Raw genomic sequence first — 10,320 nt, forward strand, 5'->3', positions numbered from 1 at the left:
CGGTAGGAGAAGCAATCGTTAAGGAGATCGATAAGTTCGCGAGTGATGGTATCTGGGAGAAGGTTAACCACTCAGAAAGGACTACTGCCGTCGTGCCCGTAAAAAAAGCGGGCAGCAGGGTACGATTATGCGGTGATTATAAAATCACATTAAATCCAAGTTTGCTGGTAGATGACCATCTCCTCCCCACTGTCGATGAATTATTTGCAACCGTAGCTGGGGGAGAGCGATTCTAAGTTGGATCTATCTCAAGCATATTTTCAGCTAGAAGTTCGGTCGGAAGATAGGGAATTACTTACACTTAGTACCCATAGAGGATTGTTTCGCCCTACTAGACTCATGTGTGGTGTTGCTTCGGCACCAGCTATTTTGCAAAGATTGATGGAACAAATCCTTCAAGGTATACCAGGCGTAACGGTTTTCATTGAGGATATTCGCATTACCTGTCTTGATGCCAAAACTCATTTGCTTAGGTTAGAGGAAGTTTTCAAGAGATTGGACAAATACAGTTTGTGCGTAAATCGAGAGAATTGACTTTTTCTCCGGTAGAGTTGAGCATTGTGGGTACATAGTGGATAAAGATGGAATTCATAAGCTTCGAAATAAGATGGATACGATACAAAGCATGCCTGTTCCTAAGAACAGAGAACAAGTTCGATCTTTCATTGGGTTGATCATGTACTACAGTCGATTTTCCCCAATCTTAGTACCATTTTATATCCGCTCAATAGTTTACCTAAAAATTATGTTCCTTTCATATGGAGTACGGAGTGTGATAAGTCATTTGCGTTCGTTAAGAAGGAAATGCAGTCCGATAGATTTTTAGTTTATTACGATCCTTTACTTCCGGTGGTTTTAGCCACTGATGCGTAACCTTACGGTGTAGGGCGGTTCTCAGTCATCAATATCCGCAGATGCTATGTCTCGTTTACCCATTTCTCATACTGATCCTGACTCGGAGATCTAGGAGCCTGATGTACTCGAGATCAACGCCATCGTCGCCATCCAAACATTACCATTGACAGTCGATGAATTAGGTTCTGCTACCCTTTCCGACGTTAATGTCCGAGAATTTTCCCGTGCTTTGAGAACAGGTAAAGTCGTTGACGCTAGACTTCGTTTTGGGGTAAACCAGGAGAAGCTTAGCCTTCAAAATGATTGCATAATGCGTAGCAGTCGTGTGTATATACCATCTTCGCAGAGAATGGAAGTTCTAAATGAACTTCATTCAGCACATTTCGGTGTTTCTAGAATAAAATCGCTTGCTCGATGGTATTGCTGATGGGAAGGAATAGATAAAGACCTCGTAGATCTGGTTAAGGATTGTGTTTCTTGTCAAGCTAATAGAGCAAATCCTCCAAAGGTTTCAATCCATTGTTGGGAAGTACCTTAAAAACCTTTCCAACGGGTTCACGCGGACTATTCATGGTATTCTACTATTTTTTCTTAATAGATGCATTCTCTAAATGGCCTAAGGTTCATGAGGCCAAAAACATGACTACGGAGTCTACAATTTGCGTTTGTAGGGAATATTTCAGTACATACGGAATACTTTTAGTCTTCATAAGTGATAACGGTTCCCAATTCACCTCGGCAGATTTCGGAAATTTCTTAAAAATGAATGGAGTTGTTCATAAATTCAGTGCTCCTTATCACCCTGCCACAAACGGACAAGCCGAACGATTCATTCAGTCGATGAAATCCAAATTGAAACAAATGGATTGCAGTCGTGCTGATGTGCAAACTGAATTGTGTAATATCTTCTTATCTTACCGTAAAATGATCCTACAATTGGAAACGTTGGCGGCTAGATCGCATGATTCCCTCGGCAAATTTAAAAGGAAGCAAAGTGCAGTCTTAAATAAGGGAGCTAACAGTTGGCTCCAAAGTTGCAGCTCGAGATTACATTACATTCACGAAAACAAGTAGGAATTTGAGAATATTATAGAACGACTAGGTAAACTTCATTACATGGTGCAACTTAACGACGGACGGGTCTGGAAACGCCATATAGATCAAATGCGTGGCGTGAGTACAGCATTTGAGAGCTCATCAACAACTTCGCGTGGCGAAGAGTTCGGCTGTCAAACTTTTCATGCCAATGCTATCGCAGTAACTTCCGACAAACCTAGTATGACGACTCGGGAAGAAAACAAAAATGCTTCTACTGACAGTATTCCTAATCCTAATTCGACCATCCCTAATCCTTCTTCGGACATCCAACCGTCTATCTCGGCTGCAATGGCTGACAATGGTGGATCTTCAGGTGCAGTGGAATTACCATCGAATTAAGGATTGCGTCGATCGAACCGGCCTAGCAAAGCTCCACAGAGACTCAATTTGTAGCAAATGGAGGGAGTTTTGTTCTGCGGGGAAGAGCTGTTATATCCGAGCAGCCAATCTGGCTGCACTGCTAGCTCTCAACAGCACTAGTGCCAACATACCGTTTCCGGAAATGAATACATTTTTATAAAAAAGTTGCTGAAATATACATCATTATTATAACACCACAAGAGTAGTACACACGCGTTTTTACTACATTCCGTTGAATGGTAGTCACATTTCCAATAGTGACATGACCTTTTCACTGGAACTTTCGAAAAATTACGCCCAACAATATACATTAAACCGGCAACTTTTTTGAACTTTTTCGGAACACCGCTAGATCAAGTAGTAATTAGCTCTACACACCGTATACCAAATATGAGGTTTTTCCTATATCTCTAGTTCACTCAAAAGAGTTCAGAAGTTTCTATGGTGAAATAAGCGAAAATCGGAGATAAAAAAAATTCAATAAAAACTCCCACATGCATATCTCAAAACTTCAAGTATTGTAGCTTTTTTTTTAATAACGAACAACGTTGTTGAAAGTTGCATAATATTTGGAGATTATCGAACAAAGTAATTACTGTATGACCGCACTTCTCAACAAGCAACTGCGTAACCGGACGTCAGACCAGAATTGAATTCAATAGCAACCCATGACTTTTATTTTCAACTAATGCTGATTTCGTTTTTAGATCAAAGCTGCTCTAGGTTCGCTCGGAACTGACACTTTTGCATGGATATTGTAAACATTAGAGTGAACCTAGGGCGACTCGCATCTAAAACCGAAAACATCAAAAGTTTGAGAAAATCGGCTCGGTCGTCTTCGAGCTATTGATGTGCGATGGTGGGTTACATGCATACACACATACACACACCTAATAAAATAGAGAAAAGGAGGGGGTGGGCGTAGCGTAGTTGGTAAATCGATTGCCTTGTACGCAGCGCACCTGGGTTCGATTTCCGACCCCGCACATAGGGCTAGAAATTTTTCATAAGAGATTTTTCTAACCCGAAGAGGCGAATGATCTTAAGGTTAAAACCTCTATAATCGAAATAAAACAATAGAGAAAAAACAAGAAATTCACACATATAGAGCAGGCGCTACGAATTCGTTCGCCATATGTGGTTTGGTGAAGTCACCACCACCAGCAGCAGCTGAAGCCATTCAGTATGATCAGGAGGAGGAGAAGCAGCAACAATCGAAGAAGCAACAACAGCAACAGCAACAATAGCCAGAGCCGAGCGGGAACAGTTACTCCCCACAGAAGCCAAAATTAGTAGCAGCGAGGTACTTGGTGGAGGAGCTCCACAAGTTTGTGGACGCGACAAATAATGTCCATAAGGATATTAAGGAGACGGTTCTCAGAATTCGAAAGGAGGTGGTGTCTGCAGTGAAGAAGTATGGCACGCATCGTGGAGGGCTGATTTAGCTGAGCGCACATTGGCGTCGGAAATGCTACTATCTTCGTAGCCTCTCCGAAGCAGAGGAAGGAAAAGCAGATTGGAGTGGAGAACACACCAGTTTCCGTGACTCCAAAGAGGATAAGAACCTCGCCAGGAGTTGGAATACCAGGAGGGCCCAGGAGGCAGAACCTCGAGGACGCTGTAGTTGCCGAAGGAAAAGACGTCTCCCAACGAGAAAGTTTGAGTGCCGTTTTTGGTCGGAAGGAGAAACACAATAAATAGCAAAAGCGGAAGGAAGAGTGAAAAGGGGAGCAGAAGAGGAAAAGAAAACCTGTCGTCAGAAGGCGCCAAAGGGAGAAGCCGTGCTCGTCGATGCCAATAATGCGATTACTTATGCAGGTAGGTCTACAGAGATTTTGGGGACAACGTAGTAAGAATCAGGCATACCCAAAAAGGCGAGATTCTCTTCGAGTTGAAGGAGGATCCCACGACTAACAATTCGAGCTTACAGGAGATTATTACTAAATCAATTGGTGAAAAGGCAGAAGTTAAAGCTTTAAACCCGGAGATGGTGATTGTGTGGAAGGATTGTCTTCGTGTGCAGCTGTTACGCTCATCCAAAGTAGACAGTGGAGCAGTTCAGCCTAATGCTGGAGCAGTTAACCGAGCAGTTGATCGGTTGGACACCGGTAGTCATTGGTGGTGTTTCCAACGCCTGGGCGGTGGTGTGGGGTATTAAAGTAACCAACACAAGAGGGAACCCAGCTACAGCAGGAGAAGGATGACCGGCAAGCAAAAGTGGAAAACGAAATTCTTCATTAAAGACCTCTTCGTTGCGGCACTTCGACCAAACGGTGGGACCTAGAATGTGGATGCGGCTGACCTTACAAGAAGGATTGTGGCGGCTTGTGACGTCACAATGCCTTGAAAACTGGAACCACACAATAGATGACAACCAGTTTACTGGTGGAACGAGACGCTTAGTACGCTACGCCCTGCTTGTCTCAGAGCCAGAAGACGAGCTGAAAGAGCAATATCCGGGGCCAGATGGAGAAGAGCGTAAGGCAGCATTTCGAGAAGCTAAGGCCGCTTTAAAATGGGAGATCAGACTTAGCAAGTCAGATTGCAACAGGAAGCTGTACCTAGAAGTAAACGCAAATCCTTGGGGTGATGCGTACCTAGTCGTGATGGCGAAAGTGAAGGGTTCGACGACGCCAGCGGAAATGTGCCTTGCCGAAGCACGATTGAACTATCTGGCCACCGACTTTCTTTCCTTTTCGTTCAGGCTAGAGCCTTTTGGCTCTTACTGTATGTAGAAGCCGTCTCCACTCCACTCGGTTCATTGCTGCTTGTCGCCAGCCTCGCAACCTTCGAAGGGTCCGCAGGTCTTTCTCTATCTGGTCGATCCACCGGGCTCGCTGTGCGTCCCGTCTTCTTGTTCCTGTAGGGTCGCCCTCAAGAACCATCTTCACCGGGTCATCGACCGACATTCTAACGACGTGTCCAGTCCACAAACGTCCTATTTTTGCGTTATGCGCGATGGATGGTTCTTCCAGCAGCTGATGCAACTCATGGTTTATTCGCCTGCGCCACGTTTTGTCTTCCATCTCCACGCCACCATAGATGGTACGCAACACCTTTCGTTCGAAAATTCCAAGGGCGCGTTGGTCCTCCACGAGCATAGTCCAGGTCTCGTGGCCGTAGAGGACCACCGGTCTAATCAGTGTCTTGTAGATACTTCGTGCGGCGGCGAATTTTGTTCGACCGGAGCGTCCTCCGGAGTCCAAAGTAGGCACGATTTACCACCAAGATCCGTCTCTGAATTTCTCTGCTGGTATCATTGTCGGCGATTACCAGTTAACCCAAATACACGAATTCGTCGACCATCTCGATTTCGTCACCGTCAATCCCAACTCGGGATGGGAGGTCCACATTGTCGTCTCTAGAGCCTCTTCCACTCATGTATTTTGTCTTCGAAAGGTTGATGGCAAGTCCAATCCTGCTGGCTTCAGTCTGATGTACGTTTCCGACATCGCCTCAAAGTTTCGAGCCATTATGTCAATGTCGTCGGCGAAGCCAAGAAGCGGGACGGACTTCCTGAAGATCGTGCCATTCGTGTCTATCTTTGCTCTAATTAGTACGCCTTCTAACGCAACGTTGAACAGTAGGCACGATAGATCATCACCTTGCCGTAACCCTCTTCGGGATTCAAAGGGAATCTGGCCACCGACACCGTACGGCGAAGAAGAAGGAGCAAACACGGACGATCGTCAAGTGACTAACAATCAGCTCGCAGAAGCATGGAAGCGCCTGGAGTCAAAGAAAGCCCTCGGTTCGGATGGAATATCAAACGTCGTGCTGAAAGCTGTGATCTTGGCATATCCGGTCATGTTCGGGATGGTGCAGCAGAAGTCTTTAAATGAAAGCAACTTCCCCGAAATGTGGAAGGTACAGAAGCTGGTGTTGCTGCCGAAGCCAATGTCTGCTGGATGCACTCCGAAAACTCCTGGAAAGAATCATCCTTAACAGGTTGACGAAATGCATGGAGGGTGAGCGCGGACTGTCCAAGATGCAGTTCGGATTCCGCAAAGGAGCATCGACAGTGAATGCTATTCGTACAGCGCTCAAGAATGCTGAGGAGGCAACTAAACAGACGCGACGAGGAGATCGATACTGCGCTGTGGTCATGATAGATGTGAAGAATGCATTTAACAACAGCAGCTGGGAAGCCATCGCTGCAGTGCTGCATAGAATGAGGGTTCCCGACTATCTATGGCAGATCCTGAAGAGCTACGTCCAGCGCAGAGTGCTGCTTTATGAGATGACTGAAGAGCAGAAGTCAATGCGAGTATTAGCGGGCGTTTCTGAGGGCTCCATTCTCGGTCCAACTTTTTGAAACGGGATATCTTAACACTGCGGCTGTACAGGTAAGTGAAAATCGTGGGTCTTATGGACAACGTGTCACTAACGGTGATGAGTGAGACACTTGAAGAAAAGGAGGTTTCGGTGACGGAGACTCAATCGAGAGCTGGATGAACTGGGTCAAGCCTCAAATAGCTTATCACAAGATGGAAGTGTTGTTAGTCAGCAACTGTAAAACGCTGCAGCAGATGCAGATCGACGTCGGAGGGCAAGTGATTGCACCGAAGCGTGCACTGGTGCAATTGGGAGTGATTGCTGACGACCGGTTGAGCTCCAACAATCCCATCGACTACGCCTGTGAAAAGTCGGTGAAGGCAACGAGCCAACAATAACGAGAATCATACCAAACGTCGGCTGTCCGAAAAGCAGCACAAGATGTCTGCTATCTCGGTCTTGTTTCTTCATCAATACTGCGATATGGCGTTTCTGGAGAGGTTAACTTCCACCTGACACAGCTGTCCTTCATCGGTTCGAGCAACGTCACCAATGTGCCCGGAGTGTGAGAACGTCGAGAAGACACCAGAGCATGTGGTCTCTGAAAGCCCGAGGTTCGAAGCGATACGCAGAGAGATGACGAACAGCGAGTAACGGTTTCGGGACAGCAATCATCACTGCAAATTCTCTGCCAGAGTAGGCTAGATTCACCTCCGTGGACTAGTGGAGTAGACCGCAATAAAGCACCGGATATGGGTCGCCGGGGCGCCAGCAAACCGGACGCCACGCTCCACCCGTAATTGTCGGACCGATCACGGCACTCTACCGTTTCACCCATGAGAAATATAGTGAAAATCAAGAAGAATCGGTTCGGGAGAACTTCTTTCGTCTGGGAACTCTCCGTCGGCGTAAGCTAGATTCTCTGCCAGTGACTAGACTTAGTGGCCCATGACGGGACACCACCAGTCGCGGGTCGTCGAGGCACTAGTGAACCGGAAGCCCTGCTCCACCCGAATCACCGAACTGACTAGGACATTTGATCTATTGGCTCGGCTTCGAGATAACTTCTCTCACCGAGGAATTCTCCGTCGGAGTAAGCTATGTCCATCCCCGAGCAGCACCGCTTGTTGATTAGGGATCATCCATAAATGACGTAGCATTTTTGAGTGATTTTTAATACCCCCCTCCCCCATCGTAGCATTTCGTCACAAACCTCTAAATACATCCTCCCCCCTCCCCTGGTAATTACGTAGCTTGACGGTAACCCTGCCCCCCTTGTCTCCGTAATTTTTTTTTAAATTCTATTCTATACCCCTTTAAAAAGCTACGTAGCATGACATGACCCCCTACCTCCCTGTAGTCACACATCATCACAAAATACAAAACTACCCCCTCCCCCATATAATGCTACATCATTTATGGATGATCCCTTAGCAGTTTCTACAACAAAACTTGTTGAAAAGAATCGCACATAAACCATTATTAAACTGATTCAGCAACTGAAAAAGCGCACCAGCAAAAGTTTATGGTTATGCAACAAACCGCGGCCATTACATGTTGCAAGTGTTGCTTGGGTCGTCGAGTAGTTCACGGGCAAGTCGGGATCTGAATGGCTCGTCAGGGAAGTGGGTCGAAATGGAACGAGGAAGAAATCAAAGAGCTTAAAGGAGTTGCTGCGCTAAATGGCACCGGACAGAGCGCCAAAGGGCTCAAGAAGTTGTGGTGCCAAAACTAAAGAAGAATCGGTATCGGGAAAATTTCCTTCGCCAGGGATCTCTCCGTCGGCGTAAGCTACATTCACCGCCGGGGACTAGATTGAGTAGACCGTTATGGAAAACCACCAGTCGCAGGTCATCAGGGGCACCAGCGAACCGGACGCCTTGCTCCATCGGAATTGCCGAACTGATCTCGATACACAGACATTTGCATACTGCACGAACTGAATTGAATGGTATATGACACTCGGCCCTCCGTGCTTCGCTTAAAATGTCGATTTTCGGAGCAATTGCTATACCTTTCTGTTGACAAAGGCAAAAATGAGCGTCTTAGTCTTAGCATTGCCGCTCTCCGCTCTTGAAAACAAAAACAAAACAGATACAAATAATTTCAATAGCGTTACCATAGGGTGTGGTTTTGTTGGAAGAAAAGAAATGTATTTTTCACAGTTAAGCTACCGCATCGAACCGTGTCAAATAAAACTGAGAGAAACCCGCACATTATAAAAATCTAATTGTTGCTGTTGAACCAACGAATTAACATAGCGAGCTGAAAATGTGATTTTCACGACCGAAGAATTTTTTATTTCTTTCATTCTGAACTCAACACATGTTCTAGAAAATAGGTATTTCTTTAAATTTAATTTCCCTAAAGCGGCGGAAAGTAAATAACTCTCAACAATCGCAATTAAAGCGAAACGAGAATCTGTAGTAATATGGTTTAATCTATTCCGTTGATAACATCGTAGTTAATGTTCTATGGTTTTTGCCAATAATAAATTGTAAAATAAATTCAAAATCTCGATAAACCGGCGAAAATGATACCAACCTGCCTCCCGATCCCTTCCCCAAAGGCCAAGCAAAGCGTTTTACGATTCTCAAACAGGCAACACCGAATGCAGAATCTTATAACTTGAGCTCGAAATGGCCCTGTTCCGAACTTGCAACAACTTAATGAATTAAAATCTAGGTATTATAATTGCATTAACCAACTGCAACTGGGAGTACGAAAACGATGAATATAAAAAAAATAATATCGAAATGGCAAAAATAACTTGACATTACAGACTGTATTTATCATATCCTACCTGTTTGTCCCGTCCACTCAGTGGTTTACTATCATCATCTGATTCACAACTTTCGCTATCCTCTTCAAACAATGGTTCTAGCTTTCGTCTATAGGTGGTATGTAATTCAATTGAAACAATGTTCAAAAAATAAGAAACCAACGCAAACAAATGGGATAAGTAAGTATATTTCGTCTAAACTATTCTGTTCTAAGATCTGGCCAACTACCAACTACTGGGACTAGTTCTAGCGCCTAAATATAGACTATTTGACTAGTCTAAGCCTAGGAGCGAACAACGGGAACAGGAATTAAACCAGCCTACTACTACCATCTACGAAGCAAACGAACTACAGGTACCTGGGCAATAGACCACGAACGGCACTGGCAGTCATCGGTGGTGCCATCAGCAGTTCATCCATCATCAGTTCGGTATCGTCGTCTCCGGTGTAGGAAGACGTGGACTTGGTCGGTGACTTGGGAGAGGATTAGGCAAATATGCTCACATCAGTATGCCATCGGAATACTTTCACAAATATTTTCAGAATAATAGTACTTACCGAATGTGTTTGTTCAAGGCTGCCAAAAATATGCAAGTCGTCGTTTTCGCCTCCACTTGTCGGGGTGCCCCATACCTCCTCGCCGGACGTTACCGACGTTTCGCCTTCGATGGCTTCCTCCTCAACGACCACAACCACGTCGGGGTCGTCTTTGCTTTCCTCTGCAGTATTGCCACGGCCCAGGTAGCGATCGATGAAAGCCCGTGACTCTTCAATGAAGCTTCCTGCCCGCGCAGTCCAATTCATGAATGGTTGTGCGTTGTTGTCGTATACTTCTTTGGTGACGATTTTGATGTCTGAATGAAAACCAAAAAGTAACAGTAATATTATCGGATGTTTGAATACCAACCATTTTCTGAGTCCTCCTCGGATGAATTGTATGTCTTGTCGG

The 10,320-nt window shown here is 45.3% G+C and overlaps 1 protein-coding gene across 1 annotated transcript in view; it reads right to left on the minus strand.

Moving 5' to 3' along the window:
• The window catches only part of LOC131695303 (uncharacterized), a 33,832-nt gene extending 23,518 nt beyond the window's left edge, over nt 1-10,314 (minus strand). Inside the window, exons 1-4 of the mRNA XM_058983772.1 lie at nt 10,279-10,314; nt 9,930-10,225; nt 9,730-9,845; nt 9,392-9,479 (exon numbers count right to left, since the gene is read on the minus strand). Coding sequence (XP_058839755.1) covers nt 9,392-9,479; nt 9,730-9,845; nt 9,930-10,175 — 450 coding nt within the window. The 5' untranslated portion in view covers nt 10,176-10,225; nt 10,279-10,314. The remainder of the gene's footprint in view (nt 1-9,391; nt 9,480-9,729; nt 9,846-9,929; nt 10,226-10,278) is intronic.
• Between the last annotated feature and the right edge of the window lie 6 nt (nt 10,315-10,320).

This window comes from Topomyia yanbarensis, unplaced genomic scaffold, assembly GCF_030247195.1.
Source record: "Topomyia yanbarensis strain Yona2022 unplaced genomic scaffold, ASM3024719v1 HiC_scaffold_34, whole genome shotgun sequence".
In the NCBI taxonomy this organism is placed as follows: domain Eukaryota; kingdom Metazoa; phylum Arthropoda; class Insecta; order Diptera; family Culicidae; genus Topomyia; species Topomyia yanbarensis.